Raw genomic sequence first — 21,307 nt, 5'->3', positions numbered from 1 at the left:
TTGCTTGTATTTTTTCTTAATTTTTTTTTTAATTTTATGTAAATTTATAATAAAAACATGCCTGGAGACATGAAATCCATATTACTTACCTTGTTTAAAACCAAAATCTTTGTTTCTTCCTATTTTTTTAACTGCCAAAACTATCCTTCTTGGAAAAATATTAATATGGCGAAAATGAAACAACGATGAACAAAACAGAACCGGTGAGGCGAATCTGCCTGCCATAACTGGAAGGAGTATAGCTCAATTCTGGCAGCGCCATTTTGACAATTTTGACAGCTGCCGGAATCCTGACGGATTTTTGCTGGCTGCCCGTTTTTCTTCCAAGCGGGAGTATGCTTATTGGCCCTTCTCAAAAAACATGCGAAATTTTCGCCACGTATCTTTGTGCGCACACATCGTCTATGGTAGAAACAACTTTAAACTTTGCTTATTTTTAACTTGACGTGTACTAAATCGCCCATCAAATCAAAATAAATAAAACACTGTCATTTTACTTTTGTGTGGTACGTTGCGTTTTGTCATCTGATCGCCATCGTTTTCTCTGTCGTGTTTGTGGCAACATTTTTGTCTCGAATGTAATCGGGGAGTTCATCTGGAAAAATCAATAATTTCGGTAGAAACAGGACCTTACATTACAAACCGATTGACAAGTTTACAGTGAGTAGAAAACCGTAATGGGCAATACCGATACTAAGCTAAATTACCGTAAAGCGATTGTGCAGCTTACCAGCAAAAGTCAGGTAGGGTCATAATGTAATGTTTTTGCTTTTTGTCGCGAAATTTTTAATGAAATTGATTTGAACAGTTATATTTCAAATAATTTTGACTATAATGTATATAGTTTACAAAATTCATCAAGCCTTTAAATTGGTTGATTATGTGGCACATGAAATTTGCCATATGTTTTAATTTCAACTTGCTTTGTTACAGCCAATCGATGCAAATGATGACGCATTTTGGGAACAGTTTTGGTGTGAGCATAGCACATCTGTACAGGATGTATTTGCACTTATACCGTCGAATGAGATACGCAAAGTACGAGACGTAATGCCCGGCAATCTAGCTACACTTTGTTACAAAGCAACGGAACGGCTCGTACGGGCAGTAGACAATAGTTGCAGAACACAGGGAGAGCAACAAACAGTACTCAACTGTACCCGACTTTTAAATCGAACATTGCCGTATATATTCGAAGACCCGCAGTGGAAAGATTTTTTCTGGTCCTCCCTTCCATCCGCTAATGAAAAAGAAGACGCGGCTGCTCCATTGGCGCAGAGCCTACTGAATGCTATTTGCGATCTGTTGTTCTGCCCCGACTTCACCGTTGTTGGTTTGCGAAAATCGGGCCCAGAGAAAGCAGACGAATTGAACTCCATCGATAGTTGCGAGTATATTTGGGAGGCAGGAGTCGGATTTGCCCAATCACCCCCTAGAAATGGCCCTATGGATTCACGTAGAACAGAATTGCTGAAACTATTGCTGACCTGTTTTAGTGAAACGATGTACCGCGCACCATCGATGAGCGATGAACCAAACAAATGGATTGTTCATTTCACAAGTGCCGAAAATCGTCATGCATTACCGCTATTCACTTCACTTCTAAATACCGTATGTGCATACGATCCAGTAGGAATAGGTGTACCATATAATCATCTATTGTTCACCGACACGTTGGAACCATTAGTTGAAGTTTGCCTGCAGATTCTGATTGTTACGTTAGACCATGACATAACGTGTAATTCGCCGACGCAGTCTGCTTCCTACTCTCACGACGATAGCACTGTTGCGGATAATCTGTTCATCAACTACTTGTCACGTATTCATCGGGATGACGATTTTCACTTTATATTGAAAGGTGTTACGCGTTTGTTGAACAACCCGCTAGTACAAAGTTACTTGCCAAATTCGACCAAGCGACTGCATTGTCATCAAGAGCTGTTGGTATTTTTCTGGAAGATTTGTGACTATAATAAGGTGAGCGTGTGCATTAAAAATCTCAATAAATTAAAAAATATTGCAATCTTCTCATTTTTAGAAATTTTTATATTTTGTTCTTAAAAGTAGTGACGTTTTAGACATTCTTGTTCCTATTCTGTATCATCTCAATGACTCCCGTGCCGATCAATGTAAGTATTATTAGGGACCATAGCTGCACGGAAAATCTAAATTTAATCAAACAATTTCAGCTCGGGTCGGCTTAATGCATATTGGCGTTTTTATTCTACTTCTTTTGTCGGGTGAGCGTAACTTTGGAGTACGGCTGAATAAACCTTACACCGCCACTGTTCCGATGGACATTCCCGTTTTTACCGGCACTCATGCTGATTTACTGATCACTGTGTTTCACAAAATAATCGCTACCGGACACCAGCGTTTGCAACCATTATTCGATTGTTTGCTTACGATACTGGTAAATGTTTCCCCTTATCTAAAAACTTTATCAATGGTAGCAGCTGTTAAGTTGCTGCACTTGTTAGAAGCATTTAGTACGCCATGGTTTCTCTATTCTGCACCATCGAATCATCATTTGGTGTTTTTCTTGTTGGAAATATTTAATAACATTATTCAATACCAGTTTGACGGGAACTCTAACCTTGTTTACACTATCATCCGCAAGAGACAAGTATTCCATGCACTAGCTAATTTACCAACCGATGCTACTGGAATATCACGGTGCATGAACAACAGGAAAAGTGGAAAGTTGAACAATTCTAGTCATGGAAGTCGATCTGGGGCTCGCAATGAGCAAAACAAAGAGGTGCCCCCAGTGGTGGTGGGTGCGGGAGATGAAAGTGAGGAAGATATCACTGTAAGAACAGGTCAGTTATGTGTTTCTGGTGCACAGAATTCTGACGAGGAAGATAGCCGAAGTGATATGTTAGAAGAGTCAATGGAAGGATCTCACCCCGCACTACCTGCCGAACCGGGAACACTGAAGGCAACATTGCTGGAAACGCCCGATATTGCCCACATAACGGAAAGAGAATCGGCTCATCCATCGGGAGACGTTACTACTTCTTCGCCAGTTGAAGCAAGTGGTAAGGCCCCAATTGGCGATCTTGGTAAACCAAGCACGCCTAGAGAGTCACCGAGTAAGGAGCTACCATCTCCAATGAAGCGGTCCGTAACACAGGTAGGTGAAATTAAAATATGTTTTTTTTTTCTAAGTTTTAGTGAGTTCTATTTCTCCAGCGCGGAAGCATTCGTGTAACACCAGCAGCGACACATAATGCACAGCCAAAAATATGGCAACCTACTCCAGAATGGGTACAATCTTGGCGATCGAAGCTACCATTACAAACCATAATGCGGCTGTTGCAGGTTCTCGTGCCGCAAGTTGAGAAAATATGCATCGACAAAGGACTAACCGATGAGTCAGAGATTCTGAAATTTCTTCAGCATGGAACGCTTGTCGGTTTACTGCCGGTTCCCCATCCAATTCTTATTCGAAAGTACCAAGCAAATGGTGGTACTACTGCTTGGTTCCGTACATATATGTGGGGCGTAATTTATTTAAGGTTAGCGCATGATTTTTAAGTTTTGTTGGGTTAATCAGTAGTCTTTAAATATTATTTCACAGAAACGTGGATCCAGCGATATGGTATGAAACCGAGGTCAAATTATTTGAAATACAACGTGTTTAAGAGCTCAAATAATCGGAAGGTAGGTGTTAGGCTAGATAATACCGTATTTGAATCATTGATTCGCTTCTACATGTTTAGTAGTACCCGTTATCAGATAAATCATAAACTTCAAAGTCTACGTCGTGCATATGGAATAAAACATGTTCAAGAATAATAAAGAATTGCAGCATGCAATTCGAGTTGACGTATTACCTTAATTCTTTTCTTATTACTTGATTTTTCTTTGAAATTTCATCATGAAAAAATATACGCATGAACAACGTTCTCAACTTTTGTAATTTTCGAAGATTACTGCCCAAGAATTATCTTTTCAGATGGACTCATGATTGGCTAAATGGGTATGTTGCAACCTGCTCCTGTAGGAGTCAATTTAATTCATAATTTATTTCACACTCAAACAGCACAATAACAACACAATAGGTACCTGAACACATTAAAACGGCTAATAGTCTTCAGACAAAGAACTCAGCTTTGCACCATCCTATATAAATAGAATGCCCAGCTACTACCCGGTCAAACCATTCGGAATTTGATTCGGAATCCTGAAAGGAGTCATTATGGATTCCAAATCAAATGCAACAACCGATTCTGAGTCGGAATCGGTTGTTGCATTTGATTTGGAATCCATAATGACTCCGGTTCCGGAATGAGTTTAACTGGGTAGAGCGGCCAGTCGTAGATTCGAGCAGCAGATATAAGAAAACTATGAGGACCTCGAACATCGTTATTCATTCGATAAGGTTCAACGTGATGTCCGGAAATAAAACAAAACTGCGCCACAGAGAACAGATGTCCATCTTCAGTATTCAACTTGTGTAAAATCTCTAACGGTTTCGAAGGTAGTTGGGATATCCAAACCAGGTGCGCTACTGTCGTCATGTTTTTTTTGTGGCTGAGTTCGACTGAATTGACAGTGGTTATTCCTCTACCCAGTCAAACTAGTCCGGAACCGGTTCGGATTTCCAGTATGAATTCCAGCTCAAATGCATGAACCGATTGAGTTGGAATCGGTTGTTTTCTTTGAGCAAGATTCCATACTGAATCCATACAGGATTTCGAACCGGTTCCGGAATGGATTTGACGTTTGGTTGGGATAAGTTGGTTTGGCGGCTCTAGTGTTTATCGTATATTAATTGAAATGTTTACACACGTTTTTTAAATATTTTTGTTTGATCATGGATGTCTGTTCTCTGTCACTGCGCTATGCACAGCGTTGCCAATGTTCCAGATATATCTGGAATCTTCCAGATTTTTCCCAACTGAACGGAACATTCGTTCAAAACAGACATTTTGCCAGATTTTTTAAATTTTGCCAGATTTTTCCAGATATTCTGAATTCTACTTTACATCCTAGCGGGGATACCATTATGCGAGATTTATCTGGAACAGTCAGAGTTTTTTAAGCATCCAGCAAAAAGTCAATCCTCTTATTCTATCGGATTTGTAAATTATAGAAGTTGTTACGCACAATTTTTGGAAATCTGGTTAATATTTGCCGAAACAAAAATCAATTAATACACATTCTATGAAGACCAAAATGTATGCCGAATTTCCATTACTTTGAGGTCGCTGTCAAGTGAAGTGACAGATTTTGCCGGACATTTTTAGTTGAAATGCCAGATTTTCTTTGAAAAATTGTGGCAACCCTGGAAGCATCAAAAATACCTTACAAGGGAAATTACGTAACGCTTTTAGAGGGAGAAGGGGTTTAAGAAATTGTGTTGTTGTTACATATGAGAGAGGGGGAGTAAGCTAGAACGTTACGCAACATGTTTTTACTGAAGAAAAAAAATCGTGGAATAAACCAGTACACGCTGCGTTACATAGCGGTACTTTCCGAGCCCCAACTCGACCGGAATGACATTTGGCGCGCTCTTTGTTTACTTGGCTGATCAGCTGTTCTTTAGAAAACTTCTGAACAGCTGATCAGCCAAGAAAACAAAGCGCACCAAATGCCATTCCGGCCGAATGGGAGCTCGGAAAGTACCGCTATGTAACGCAGCGTGTACTTGTTCATTGGTTACGTAATCGGGGAGGGGGAATGAAGAAATTTGACAATTTGGAGAGGAGGGTGTCAATTTTGGGCAAATTTAGCGTTACGTAATTTATGAATGGTCCATAATGTAAATAAACAAAACTGTTGATTCGTTGTGATGAGCAACCGGAGCAAATCCAAGAGACCCCATTGTATGCTAAAACGGCTAAAACAGTGATTGTGTGATGCGGTTCGCACGCGGATGGCATCCATGGTTTAGTTTTCTTCAAAAATGATCAGCATCGTAATATTGAGGCATGGCCGAGGGCTGATTGTTTCTAAATGTTACACAAGATTTTGAATACCTTTGGTTTCAATCAAATGGGTAACAAGTCGTGCTGGAGGTGCACCTCACTTGGCATAATGGACGTTTGGTACAAAGACGTTTGGCATAATGAGAGATAAGGTCATTTGACATAATGAATGTTTGGCATAATGGCCATTTAACAAAATACCTATTGGGTGTAGGTAAGGACATTTGGTATAATGGACGTTTTGCATAATGGACATTTGGGGAGTGAAAACACAACTTTTCTATATGACATAGGATGTTTTATTTCGATACTTTTATATGGAATCAACACAAAAAATATTTTCCATATTGTATGAATCACGTAATCTATAAGTATTTAAATGGGTCACCAAAAAACAAGGACTACAGATAGGTACATTTGAACACATTATTTTTGATAGGCTAAAATGGTCTTTTGGATTACGTGATGTTCAATAAGCAAGTAAGACTTCTGTTATTCGATGGCTCGAATAAAGAGTAAAATGTGCAGTACTATAACAAATACAGATGTGTAATTACATTATTTGTAAAGAAAGGTGCATCACCATCAGAGGTGGGAAAAATCGGTTGAGTAATGGTACGGTGAAAGAAATCTTCACATGTGTTTTCATTTGCTTTATGCCGGGTGCGATTTTGCTCTTGGTTGTGTTCAGCCGAGGCAAGTAAACCACACCGAAGTTTCGTTCACACAGCATCTCGGTTTGGTTTTCGTTTTCCGGTGCACAAGTATGGAACGAAACACGAAAAATACAAAACCAAACCTTGGTTGTGTTGCGGATGTGTATTCGGGTGGATATTTATCGGGAGTGCTAGTGGTGCCAAACTTCTTAATGAATTTTTTTAAGCATTTCCTTTGGATATGATATTGAGTATTTATCCGGTAATAGAAAAATTTTCTTCATACATCTTATTTGAACCGAAAATTGATGTTCGCCACCATTTTGAAATCATCAACGGCTGATGTCAATTCAATATAGCCGTCATTTCATGGCGATTTATTTTAAGGAAGTATGTAATAAAGATATTTTTGGATAAGGAAGAAACAAAGGTAAATAGTCTCCACAAAAAATGATGTTGAAAATGCAGACCATAATTCATAATCTATATATAATCTTAAACCATGCAACATATATATTTTTAATATTGGAAAAATTTCTAACGGTTGTAAATTGACAAAGAATCTAAAAGTTAGATTTTATGTCGATTACATCGTAGGGTTAGTTTTAGGGTTTTTAGTTGGGAAAAATATTCAGAGTTAGTTGTTTGAACTTAATGATTATTAACCAAAATTCAATTTGAGAACATTCAATTCATGCGGTGTAATTTTTTGGATGAAAAAGACTAGAGGCTAAAATTCATTTGTTGAACGGAATAACGATACATATATTAATGATTGTTCAAAGGCGTGTAAAAGGGATTTGACATAACGTTATCGGAGATCACTACAAAAAAGATGTTTTGCATTTTTTTTATTCATTTCGTTTATTTGATAGGCACAGAATACGTTAGCTTGGCGGTGCCAAAATTTTTTGTTTTTACATTTTGGATATCTTAAAACTAGGAGGTTACAATGTTGAAATATTTTTTTTATAAAAGAGAAATTTTTTTTACAACTATCTTAAGACTAGAAATTAGATTTTATATACAAGAGTGGAGCAAAAGAAATGTTTTGCAATTTGAAACTCATTTAAAGTTAAACGTATGGTAAAAATACCTTCAAAGCAGTGATTTTTTTGGCAAATCGAATTTACTGCATAGTAATTTGTATAATAGAATCAAAAAATATGCTCCGAAAAATCCTTTTATTTCTTTGATCTTCTTAAATGAATCACTCCATCGATAAAGAGTCAATTCTAATATCAAAGTAAGAAATATGTTCAAAAATATATTAGGTTTCTAAAACGGGTTATGAGTGGAATCGCGGGAATAATCAATAGGCGGTTATAACATGAGGAGACTTGTGACCCGCCTGTGAATTCTCAAACAAGCATCTCATGGAAAGGCCAATACAGACCGACTTCTGATTCGATTCCTTTTCAAACGCAACAATCGATAAAAATCGGTTGTTGCATTCGAAAATAATATCGATAAACAAACATTCTGAATTCAAATCATACTTCTGGCGATTTATATGTGGTTCGATATTCAATATGTATGAGATTTACCGAAAGGATTTTAATATTTAAAGATTTCGTGTGGGATCGTAGTGTTCATACCGTATTTCCACAGCCATAGCTGCGATTCGTATGAACTTCACCAGATCAAAGTCTGCTACTTAACCTTCCATTTAAGACTAAGCTTGTGAAAATCGAATAAGCTGTTTTTCAAGGAGCCGAAATGATAGGCAAGCTGATAAAAAAACCTGAATTGATGAGCTTTGCCACAAAGCCAACGCGAATTCTCGACGAGACGCTTACATAGTTGGCACGTCAAATATAAAAGGTCCAGTTGCACCACCTGAAAGGCACCCGGAGAAGATGGGGGTCACTATCGAAAGGTTTTCCCGCAACATACAGCAATCTTCGCCGTACAGTGAGGGGCATGATCACAAAGAAGGAGCTCGAATTATTCACGAAAAGCTGACCAAGATGGCGAAAGCCATAAAAGTAAAAAAGGACCCAGGACCAGCCCCAAACTTGTTGCTAAAAACAGCGACACATGAGAACCCGGATATGTTCAGAATTATCCGATTACTGGAAGCGACAGAAGCTCAAGTTGCTTCCGATATAGGGAAAACATTTAGATCTTCCAGCGTATAGGTCAATATGTCTCTTGGTACTGTTAGAGAGAGTAATCCTCAATAAGCTAACCAAGCACACGGACCGTGAGAACGGCATGTCATGCAATTCGGCTTCCTTATAGGCAGGTCTACAGTGAATTTCATCCGAACGGTTGAAGCTGTGGAGACAGCAGAGAAAAGGATATCGCTATTGCGTGGCTGTTACCATAGACGAAGAATGTTTCAATAGTACTAGCTGGGAAGCTATCACCCATTCGCCGTACATCGTTAGTAACTCTGCAGGATATTACAAAACTACTTTCAGTCCCGAACACTGATCTACGAGACAGACAATCGAGAATAACAACTATGACTGACGTTCATCTGCCCGACGCAGTGGAAGTATTGAAGCTAAACCTTCCCAGAGATGTAACGATTTTCGATCAATTCCTTAACCTTAGGTGTTCACTTTATGTAACGAATAAGGTGTTAGCGGGTCATATTGACCCCGATTTCGAATTCAGTTTTAAGACTCATTTTAAGCCAAATCTATATGAACTTGTACCCAAATTGTTTATTAACACTTGAAATACCAAGAGGGTAAAAAGTTACGCGGACTACCAAGGGGGTCCAAAAAAAGGGGAACGCTTACTTTGACCGGCCATATCTCGGCTGTTACCTGTCTTAACCACTAGAAAGGTATTGCACTGAAAAAATAGAACAATAATCTTGTCTACCGTGAGTTATAGTGAAATGAGTAAAACAAAGTCAGAGAAGAAAAAATGGGACCGCTACTTTGACTGGCCATGTCTTAGCTATTTATTCACCGATTTCAATTTTTTCTTCACCATTGGATTAGTATATTTTTTTACAAAAAACGGTGATCAAAACAAATTTGTATATCCGAAGTAATTGTAAAAACAGTAATTGAAAGTCAGTACAAAGAAAATGAGCTTTTTAGTTCAAATAATCGTATCTCAGCCGTTTGTCAACCATTTTCAATTTTTCTTACACCAATGAAATTCTTAGAGCTTCTAGATTTGTAATGCATGCAATAGATAGTAGATTGTCAAAAAATGCTGTACTTTTTCGAGGTTGTAGACGGTATGGTTTTCACAATGCACGTGACACAAGGTTGGTTACAATTTTATCCGCCTTGTTTAGTTTTACGGTTTGAAATGTAACATGTTTACTCAATATTTCTTCATATCACACATGGATACTATTATATCGAAATGTTCGCACAAGCGTGGAGAAACTCAATATTGTAAGTAAGTTTCAAAATAATGGTGTGTAGTAGGAAAAGTTCAGTAAATACGAAGAAGTTCAGAATTTTTAAAATATTCGTCATATAACTTTAAATTCAGAGCGATGACCGAAAGTTTTTTATACACCAATCGATTGTAATTGATGGCAGCTACAATTTCTGAAAGAACAAATTCCCATATTTTCTCAAAAAGTAAACAAAAGTACGTAGAACTACAGAAATATTATTTCATTGGCAAATAACTTGAAATTCAAAGCGATGACTTATACTTCTTTATATAAGGGATTGTCGTATAGGTTGGGACGCTGTATAGGTTGTTACTGCTCGATATTTTCGTTCCTATGTAGTGTTGCCATCTGTTGTTTTTAGCAAATACTAGACTCGGTCGTAGCTCACTTTTTATGCCAAGTTGAAGTTATAGTTCATTCTTGTCACAGCTGCACTGAGCAGTGTCAAAAAACGAGCGAAAAATCTTTTGTTGTGCTGATTTTTGGACCATCTTAAATTGAATCTTTTTCATCGAAATTGCAACGTAAATAATTTTAAAGTAAGTAACTGAAATGTTATTACAGATCAGGGTTTTGCGTTTGCTTCATTGGATTTTTTTCTTCGAAAAATAGGTTGGACACCATGCAGTTACGCATATGCATATGCGTACAAGTTTTACATGTAAAAACTGAGAGTCAGATTAACTTTGTCAAATGGAAGTAAATGAGTCTTTCAGTTACTTATTCTTATTCTAAAATATCAATTAACAAATAAATATTAACCAAAAAGTAAATATAATGCATTAATGTTTGAATTGTCTTTAATTATTTAAATTGTTTGAAGTGTCCCAACCTATACGACACAATGTTTTTTGCCATTTTGCCGTCATGAAGAAAATTGAACCTGAGTCTTATTTAAAATTGCAAGTAAACATCTTCCATTCGCAGACATCAGGCCCCATAATATATCTACAAAATGGTGTACTACAAGCTAAAAAATATTGTTATGGAAACAAGATATCAGCCTCTAAACAAACCCGTCCCAACCTAGACTACATTCCCTTACCAATTAATTGTAATTGAATTTCGACTACAATTTCTGAAAGATAACTTTTTTTATTTTCTCAAGAAATAGACAAGAATACGTAGTAGTACAGAAATTTCATTTAGTTGGCAAATATCGTCGAATTCAACGGGATGAGCTAAACCTTTTTCTGTACCAGTCGATTGTAATTGATTTCGGTTACAATTTCATAAAAAACAAATTCTTATATTTTCTCAACAAACAAACAAAAGTACGTAGAACTACAGAAATTTAATTCAGTTGGTAAATATCGTCGAATTCCAAGCGATGACCTATACCTTTACATTTACCAATCGATTGTAATTGATTCCGACTACAATAACTAAACATAGAATTTTTATATTTTCTCACAAAAATAGACAAAAATACGCAAAACTACAGAAATTTCATATAGTCTATTTTCGGAGAAAATTTTAGAATTTGTTCTTTCAGAAATTATTTGCTGAAATCAATTACAATCGATTGGTACATAAAAAGATATAAGTCAACGCTTTGAATTCGAAGTTGTTTACCAACCAAATTAAATACCTGTACTTCTACGTATTTTTGTCTGTTTTTTGAGAAAATATAAAAAAATGATAGTTCAGAAATTGTAACCAAAATCCAATTTCAATCGATTGGTGTATATAGAAGTATAAGTCATCACTATGAATCCCAAGTTATTTATGCCAATGAAATTAAATTTCTGTAGTTCTACGCAATTTGTCTAGTTTTTGAGAAAATATGGGAATTTGTTCTTTCAGAAATTGTAGCTGCCATCAATTCGAATCGATTTGTGTATAGAAAACTATAGCTCATCGCTTTAAATTTAAAGTTATATGACGAGTATTTTAAAAATTCTGAACTTCTTCGTATTTATTGAATTTTTCCTTACACACTATTATTTTGTAACTTACATACAACATTGCGCATCTCCACGTTTGTACGAACATTTTGATATACAGTGAAGACCCGATTTTATCAGCACCCAATTTTATCAGTCTCCGATTTATCAGTTTTTTGACCCGATTTTATCAGCTTCGTATGAAAATTGATAGTTGGTAGTTTGATGGGCTCTAGCAGACGAACCAAATTGAATTCGAAAAAATCCTTTCGGAGCATATTTTTCTTATTTTAGAGATCCGAATAAATTTCATTTTGTTTTAAATTTTGCACTATCAGACCCTCTTAAGGGAAGTTTAAGCTAAATAATCAGGAAAGGTTACGAAGCTATATCTGGGGACCAAAGAAGAATATTTTAAGAGCTTCGGTTTCTTAAAAAGAAAGAAAAATAAATGTCCCGATTTTATCATTCTATCTATATTTTATATTCTTCTTATTATCATTATTATTCTCGTATTACTAATTATAAATGGAATTTAAAGAGAGTTGTATTCAAAATATCGGTCTATTAAGCTAGGTGTATTTATGCAGACACTTCAAAGCTAGTACACTATTGAGGTAACTACTTGTTAAGCGACCACTCAACCCAGAACCCATGATTTTTTGGACAACCTCACACGTTGTTGTTTCTTGCGTATATTTCGATATAGTTTTGATCTAGGAATAATACAAAATGACAGTTCCAAAGACGATCACCCAAAATTCCTCTCGACGGAAGATTTTGACTGTGAAATCATCTGAAACACCACTAGTTAGCAGACATGCATGGACCATTAAATGCATGAACCATAAATAGTTAAAAAATGGTCAAAGTTAAGCATTAAAACCACCATTGTAACAAAACATCCGATTAAGCGGATTATTTTTTTTTTTTATTTTTTTATTTATTGATTTCGATGGTTAAAGCAGTAGTGTAGTTAAACTTCTACAACAAAGTGTTTACACGAGTTAATCAGCTTCTCTTGCAATCATTCACACTGATTTCAAAATCTTTAAACACCCTACGCAAGTCCGTGCAAACCGGTTTTACTATATTTATCATCGTAAATATTCGGAATTAAACTTTGATACTTTGCGATAATACTCTCAGGTGATAATTACATAAGAAATTACATAAGAAAAAGAAATTTTTGGGAAGATTTAAATAGCTTCGCCCCTTAATCAAATAAGCCAATTTAGATTATCTTATTATCTTAGAAATATTGAAATTTGTTCACGAAAAGTGAAATTTGTGTTCATGCCTGGTTTATTATTTTAGTCTAAATGATAGTACACATCGATAGTATTATTTTGTAATTGTTTCTTATAATTCAACAATTTTGAATGCACCAGTATGGCTCAAAAAGTGTTTAGTAATTCTGCATTGTTGGTGTATGTCGCACTTCGGCCAAAATTTGAACTAGTTATAGAAATATATCTTTTTACATATACTTGAGTGAGTAACCTTGAAAACAAATATTCCGCTATACAAACATTTTAAAGCACCTTGAATTGGTATTAATCGATTTGATCAAGCATAGACAAAAACCCAATGTGAAAAACCTTTCTTTATTATTTAAAAAGCTTGAAATAAATCTAAACGCTAATTTTTAATTGAACATTATAATGGGTTTCTTGGTAATTTCACTTTTGCTGCGAATAAAATAATTAAAAGTCTACGTAGACTTTTGGCGTGGGGGGGGGGGGGGGGGGGGGGGGAGTGGGTAAAAGTCTACTAAGGTCTACTATGGGGGAGGGGGGATTAAAAATTCTAAAATTTCGGTCTACGTGGTTTATGAACGGTCCCATACGCAGAATTATTCAGTAAACGTGTTACATTTCAAACCGTAAAACTAAACAAGACGCAAAAGATTTTAATTAAACGTGTGCCACGTGCATTGTGAAAATCAAACCGCCTAAAACTTCAAAAAGTATAGTAACTTTTGAAAATCCACTATTAATAAATAGTGTAATGCATAACAAATCTAGAAGCTCTAGGAATATCATAGGTGTAAGGAAAACTGAAATTGGTTGACAAACGGCTGAGATACGATTGTTTGAACTGAAAAGCTCATTTTGTCTGTACTGACTTTTAATTACTATTTTTACAATTACTTCGGATATACAAATTTCTTTTCGATTATTTTTGAACACCGTTTTTGTGAAAGATATACCTATCCAATGCTAAAGAAAAAATTGAAATCGGTGAACAAACAGCTAAGATATGGTCAGTCAAAGTAGCGTTCTCATTTATTCTTCTATGACTTTGTTTTATTCATTTCACTATAACTTAGTGTAGACAACCCTATTATTCTATATTTTCAGTGCGATGTGTTTACGAAAGACATTTCCATTGGTGAAGACATTTAAAATCGATTTTGTAGCAGCTGAGATATGACCGGACAAAAAAAGCGTTCCCATTTTTTTGACCTCCTTGGTATTCCGAGGGTTAAAGTTTCAATTGACGGCGCCGATGGTTGGGTGGTAAGCGTGACCGCCACCCTGGTCTGGGTTCAATCCCAGTCGAGGTCGTTGAGATTTTTCAGAGGTGAGAAAAATCTGAGGTCACGCCTTCCTTCGGAAGGGAAGTAAAGCCGTTGGTCCCCCGGTCCATGAGTTGATGGGTCGATATCCAGTCCAGATAGTGGGAGTGTCACCTCTCTGACGTCGGTGTTTGGCCTCGTAGCGGAAATAGGCCGACGGAAAATAAACAGAATTGGATGAAGAAGAAGAAAGTTTCAATTTTCAGTTTCTGGTAAATACCACCGTTTCTGACCTGGTTGGCCAGTGTGATCCGGTGCCGAATTGGGTCCTGTTTGGTATACATAGATGTATGCAGAACTACTATTATATCGCCGGAAACGGCATAGGGATCTTAATCCGGAACATACAAGATCGATCGTACTATGTACAAATTTGATATATACATGCTCATTTTTGTTTTGTTTGTGTTTATTATTAGTATTCTGTCAATAAAAGTGTGATTTATGATGACGATTCTGCATACTTCTATGTATGCCAAACATGACCCCACTCGGCACCAATTCCCGGTAATATTTACCAGAAACTGAAAATTGAAACTATAACAAACAATTTGGGTACAAGTTCAATTTCTTTATAGACTTTCGAATAGTTAATATAGGGAAACATTTGCACAATTTTCACACCTTGTGGTTTTTATGTCGCCGTTACACCACTGGGTGCAAAACACCCGAAAACCCCTCCCCTTCCAAAACCATTCACTCACAATTTCAAAAAATGTTATCATCAACATTGAATTTATGCTGATTAAACTGTTGTTTAAAGTGTGTCAGCGTCTACATTCGTGGTAGTCGTGGGTTATGTGTTAAGTGTACTAATTGACGTTCCCACAATTAGAGCAAGTTCAGGAGTGTTTCAGTTTTAGATTCATAATTTTGACAGTTCTATTAGGGAGACTTGATCCTTGGGGATATTTGATTCCCTTTCCATATCGCATAATCTAAACACAAAAAATTATCACAATATAAAAAGAAAATGACATATTTGGCAGTTTATGATGTTTGAAAAACAAATTAAATGCATTGATTCATCATGAAGATCCTTTTACGATTTTTGCCTTTCTCATATAGAAAGGTTATGCAATCACTCTGAAAAACGTCAACCTAATCCCGGCCCGGAGGGCCGAGTGTCATATCCCATTCGACTCAGTTCGTCGAGATCGGAAAAAGTCTGTATGTATGTGTGTGTATGTGTGTGTGTATGTATGTGCGTATGTGTCAAATAATGTCACTCATTTTTCTCAGAGATGGCTGGACCGATTTGCCCAAACTTAGTCTCAAATGAAAGGTGCAACCTTCCCATCGGCTGCTATTGAATTTTGGAACGATCGGAATTCTGGTTCCGGAATTACGGGTTTCAGAGTGCGGCCACACAGAAATTTCTCATAAAAACTATAGGAAAAATTAAAAATAGAATTTTTATTTTTGATGCTAAATGTATTCAAGGTGCATAAAACGTCGAGATTTGATGCAAACACGAAAAAAAATTGACGAAGATTCACTTTTTGGATTTTGCACATTTTTGCCTTTCTCATATAGAAAGGTTATGCAATCACTCTGAAAAACGTCAACCTAATCCCGGCCAAATTTTTTTTTCGACTCGCGTAAGGTTTCTGGATTTTAACAGGGGCGTAGTTGATGGTTTACGGAGAGGGGTTACACCCCCCCCCTCTACTGTTCACTCCCCTCCTTTAAAAATCTCCTTAAATCACCCCTCAGACCACCACCTCATACCCCTCCCTTTCAACCCCATCATCTTTAAACCACCACTATATTACAAATCATACCAATTTAAGCTGGGGAGTCGTTCGTTCATGGGACTTTCGCCCTCCTCACATACCCACCCCCGCATGACAAAATGAGTTAGCAAGCAGATAACATTGATCTAATGCTGATTAGGCTAATGGAGTATGATATTTTTTTGTTTCAAGTGTTTCACCGTCGACACGTAGCTCATCAAGTTCGTGGCTGGCATGCCATTGTGTATAAGTGCAAAGTGTACTAAGAATGTAATGGACATTTCCACAATTATGTTGAACATAAAAAGCCTCCGTGCCATAGTTTATAGAGATGAGAAAGGCACAATTGCACCGCTAGGTGGATTAAAACAGGTTTTTTAAATGGTTGTATGAGTTCGTCGAACTAATTATATTTTGTCTAGAAAAACACGTTTTTCCAATAATAGTTACACAACTTCTACAAAAAACTAAATTTTGTTCGCCTTATACAACAGGTACCTTTGATCCCTGTAACACTGGGTACTCTTGATCCCTATCATTAACTCTCACACAGACTTCAAAAATGTATAGGAATAAAAATAATAACTTTCATAAAGTACCTGACAGTATAAATTGAACTAAAATGTTTGTTTCGCGAACAAATTTTGATATAAGTTATTGAAAGTTAGAAAAGGCAATCAAACAGCACTGATCTACCGCAAATATCTGGCTTCATTTTCTACTGGTGTTAAAGCTTGTCGTGCATCTAAAAGGTTAAGGCATCTTATTAGTTATTTTGTCAGGTTAGGTGGTCAGCATAACTTTCGTTTCTGTTAGTCATAGTGTGCTCTGTTTGTTTAGCACTAGTAGGCAGGGAATCAAGTTACCACACGTTTTTACAAAAGCTTCATTTTGACATGATTTTCGAAACTGTTCATATTACACATTATTCGCAGCTCTTATAATTTGAATTGACTGTAAAATGACGATATTTGCAATTAAAATTTTCATTTCAATAAAAAATTATGTGAAAAAAACAAAAGTGGGATCAAGTGTACCCACTCTCCCCTATATAAAACTGAAAATTTTAAAACTAGAACTTGCTGTCCCCAGCAGCAGTTTTAGCGAATGTTCTATTTAGTTTAAAATTCATGTCACGCCATGCCTTCAGCGTTTACCCAGTCTAAGTGTCTGTGCTGAAAACTTTGCATGTATTTAAAACACAGTTCTAAACGCGTTTTAAAATCAGCAACAAATAGAACGGCGTCGTATAAGTTTTAAATTTTAAAACAAAACTGTTCGAAATTATAAAACAAAACGCTCTGCTGGGGATGTGAATGTTTCAGTTCCTATTCTACTTTGATACTCCTATACAAAATAAAACGCTCCTGAACATGCGCTAGGGCAGCAGTCATTCGGTAAATGGGCGCTCTTTAACTGGGCTGATATTTAACTGGGCGTTCGGTAACTGGGCTATAGCCCAGTTAAAAAGCACTTAAACGTCAAAAGTAGATGTCAAATGTATCTTGACAGTTTGATGTCAAACTTTGCTAGGGGTCAGCGAATGGAAAGTAAGGATGACAGATGAATATAAATAATTATTATTTCTTTTAATGCATATATGTAATAAATTATGATTTTGTTGAGGATATGTTATTATAGGTCGAGATAAAAGTATTTTCAAGTCTATTGAATATAGAGAATACTCTTCTATATTCTACTATGTTTGAGCAATGAATTGCCGAAAAGGACCAACAATCCAACTGTAAAAAAACGCTTGTGGGTATGCACTGATTCAACGATAAAATCAGCGAGAAAGTTGTGAGTCCTCTCCGAGTCCTAAAGAGGAAATAATTTTACCTTAGGAAAGAAAGATATCGGTTCAGCCTAGCGTATGAAATTTCATACCTTGAACTACCAGCAGAATTTTCGCAATTGTTTCACCAGTTTTTTTCCATTTTTTCGCACCGAGCCATATCTTTCACACCTCTCATGGCCATTCGTTCTCAATCCGAAACAAGAAATAGTGATTTAGAAGAGAAATTTAATAATATGTATTGTTCATATTTTGGTTTGAATTTTGTCCAACTTTGACATTCGAAAACACAATGGAATTTTATAAGAAAAGATTATTTAGCATACACATTATAAATTATAGTGTATTAATTAACGTTCACAGAAGATCAGAACTTTGAAAACGCCTTTATTGTATAACAAGTATGGTCGTGCATCAATCGATTTTTGTTAAATTTGGGAAAATATTTCTAAAATTTGTGTGTAACAACTTCTATAAATTAAAAATCTGGCAGAATGAGAGGTTTGTCTTTTTGTCTGAAAGCTACAAAAAACTCTGGCTGTGCCAGGTAAACCTTGCATAATGGCATCTCTGGTCAGAAATTAGATGGTCGTAAATTGATAATATAGAACATTGCATGATGACGTCAAAAAAATAACAGTTCAGCCAAGTTGAAAGCGGTTCGAAACTAGTTTGTCATACTGAATAGAATCACCAAATATCTTAGTCCATGTAACCAAGCTTTCTGAACTGTCAATAAAGATAAGTAAAAAAATCACGTATCGTACTATTTGCCGATTTTTACACCTTTTGCTACCTGGTGAAAAAATAGAAAACTATTTGTCAGAATCTGTTTATTGACATCTTATTCGAGCGTGTTGCCTTTGTTATCTACATAGATCCTTTGCCATTAAAACTATTCATGTAATGATCAATCAAAATAATATTTTCGAACATTGCGGAAAAAATGGCAGTTTCCTCATTTAGTCCACATCCTGGCGCTATGTTGTTTTTTCACTTGTTATGTTTTTCCAATTTCCGGTCATAATCACAATGTTAAAGATAATGATGTAAACCTAACGGAGCATCGCAATTCCCCTCGGTGATTTTTGATATTTGACAGGTCAGCCCAGTTAGCGAGCGGTATTCGCTAACTGGGCTGCGCTCTTAGCCCAGTTACCGAACAGTTGCTGTACATTGAACATAACCAGCTATTGAATCAGTTTGGATCAATGAAAAAGGCAAAATCGCACCACTACCCAGTTAAACTCATTCCGGAACCGGTTCGGATTTCTTAATGGAGTCATTATGGATTCCAAATCAAATGCAACAACCGATTCCGACTCAGAATCGGTTGTTGCATTTGATTTGGAATCCATACTGACTCCATTCAGGATTCCGAATCAAATTCCGAATGGTTTGACCGGGTAGGTGAATAAAACAGGTCTTAAGATTTAATTTTCATTTGATTTATTTTTTAGTTAACAGTTAGTTAACATATTTCTAATTAGGTATATTGGGTGTTCAGCAACAAGTAATTAAAGCTCATATGATTCTGTTAATTAGTATTCAGATATAATATGCTTTCGCAGTTAAGTGCTTTTTGCTGTAGAAATTTTTCAAACCTACTTGAAGCAAGGAGCTAAACGAATCTTAAAAAAACTGTCTTATAATCTATATCAATCGTGGCAATCGTTGCATCAAAGTTGTTGGAAATTGCTTATAATACTATTCATCATCATTTCTAATGTTTGAACAATTGTGAGTTTGTGCAACTAGTTTGTGCTAAACCAAATCGGACGCTTGAAAATCATTTTCAGGATTTCAGAAGTTTCGGTATTATTGGTAGCACAATAACTTGCCCAAATTTTCATGCAAAAAGCAATAACAAAGAGACAAGCATAAGCTTACAATCTAACCGGTAACAACTAATATGATGACTATCAGTTTGAATATTTTCTTTATTCTAAATTTACTTGTTTTTCTCTATTCCCACAGGAAAACCCATGATGTAGCGAAACTAGCGCCTTTATCAAACTATGATTGTTCTCAATTTCCAGATCATCAGGAAAGCTCAGCTTAATAACCAGCCCAGCCTGTTTTTGTCGTTTTTGCCGATTCTGTCTACATATTCACACATAACAAAACATCATGATTTTTTGCATGAAAATAATTTGTTAGAATACATTTATTTACATTCCAATCTGGCTACAGCCTTATAGCAGAATAGAGTTTTCCGATCACGAAACACATTTATGTTTTACTGAAATACTCGTGCACCTTCATTCGATTGAATGTTCAAACCTCTTGTAACAAAATATAAATTGATAAGTATCAACTGATGATTACGAGGTTCACGAAAAATTCTCGGTTCTGTCGAAAGTTGATCCATAAAAGTTGTGCAATACCTTACAAATCACCACAATTAGGACCATATTCGTGAATCACCATAGCTCACAAAGATTGTATTAGCGAGCCTACTGATCAATTGCAGCGTCGACTCGAAATCCTTATAAGAGGTACATAAGTAATGTACTAATATGTGTAGATGAATGTCATATTTGAATGAATTAGTAACCGAAATCAAGCGAAAGTTCATAGCATTGCAACACCTATATAGATTGGAATAGCACCACCACTTCAACATTGGAATAGCGCGGACTAGCATGCGCCAGAGGTACTTTTACCTCTGTGCTTGTCTATGTGGCATTTTTGTCGACGTTTGGTAGCGACCGCCACCAAACATTTTGACGTATAGTTGGCGGCTTGGCGCTGGCTCATGTTATTGCAAAAGGACTTATAGTTCTTACCTAATCAAACACCTAGCTTACAAGTCGGTTCTCTGTACACCACTATGATATTGGCAAAACTAACTTATTTATTTTAACCAACTGAAAATAAGCTCAATTCCTATTATTCCGGCCTCAGCGCAAGATTTTTTTAAACTTAGATTAATTCCATTGTTTCTGATTTCAACTGACTCATATGGAGTTTTCATTTTTTGGTGTATTTTTCGACAAACTTATATGATTACGGCGTTACAGTTTTCCATGTATTGAGTACATTAACCACTGGGACCAGTGTTTTGATCTATTGTGGTATATCTCCTGTTCAATATATGCTTATTGAAACGGCTAGTTACTATTTGTTTGAGTAATCGCTGTTACTGGATTTCCCATTTTCCCAATCAGGTACCATAGGTATATCGTATGAAATTGTCTACCTTTTTGGGAAGGATCGATCAGATAGCCACAATCCAAACATGTTCCTTTCTGTGAGCAGTGGAGGACAATTGCACAATATATGTTCTGAAGATTTTCTATCACTATTGCTAAAACAATTCTCATCTTGAAAGCTCCAAA

General features: G+C 36.2%; 1 protein-coding gene across 2 annotated transcripts; it reads left to right on the top strand.

The window, feature by feature from the left end:
* Positions 1 to 482: 482 nt before the first annotated feature.
* Positions 483 to 20,193, top strand: LOC131694270 (protein HID1). Of its 2 annotated transcripts, XM_058982845.1 has the most exons (8): positions 483 to 743; positions 934 to 1,977; positions 2,039 to 2,129; positions 2,190 to 3,136; positions 3,196 to 3,521; positions 3,584 to 3,666; positions 3,962 to 3,985; positions 19,944 to 20,193. In XM_058982845.1, exons 1-6 carry the CDS (start codon positions 678 to 680, stop codon positions 3,645 to 3,647), a joined length of 2,538 nt encoding a protein of 845 aa, XP_058838828.1. In that variant the 5' UTR covers positions 483 to 677; the 3' UTR covers positions 3,648 to 3,666; positions 3,962 to 3,985; positions 19,944 to 20,193. The 2 variants fall into 2 exon arrangements, with proteins under 2 accessions (XP_058838828.1, XP_058838827.1); XM_058982844.1 differs by lacking the exon at positions 3,962 to 3,985.
* The last annotated feature ends 1,114 nt before the right edge of the window (positions 20,194 to 21,307 follow it).

Source organism: Topomyia yanbarensis, chromosome 3 (genome assembly GCF_030247195.1).
Source record: "Topomyia yanbarensis strain Yona2022 chromosome 3, ASM3024719v1, whole genome shotgun sequence".
NCBI lineage: Eukaryota > Metazoa > Arthropoda > Insecta > Diptera > Culicidae > Topomyia > Topomyia yanbarensis.
Note: the sequence above shows the minus strand (reverse complement) of the source record. Positions and strands in the feature narration are given on the sequence as shown.

Bases quoted from the DNA above. Each gene is read 5' to 3' on its own strand.
- LOC131694270 (XM_058982844.1), top strand. From the start codon at position 678: ATGGGCAATACCGATACTAAGCTAAATTACCGTAAAGCGATTGTGCAG. The intron at 744-933 runs GTAGGGTCATAA...GCTTTGTTACAG, and splicing joins AGCTTACCAGCAAAAGTCAG to CCAATCGATGCAAATGATGA. The intron at 3,522-3,583 runs GTTAGCGCATGA...ATTATTTCACAG, and splicing joins TGGGGCGTAATTTATTTAAG to AAACGTGGATCCAGCGATAT.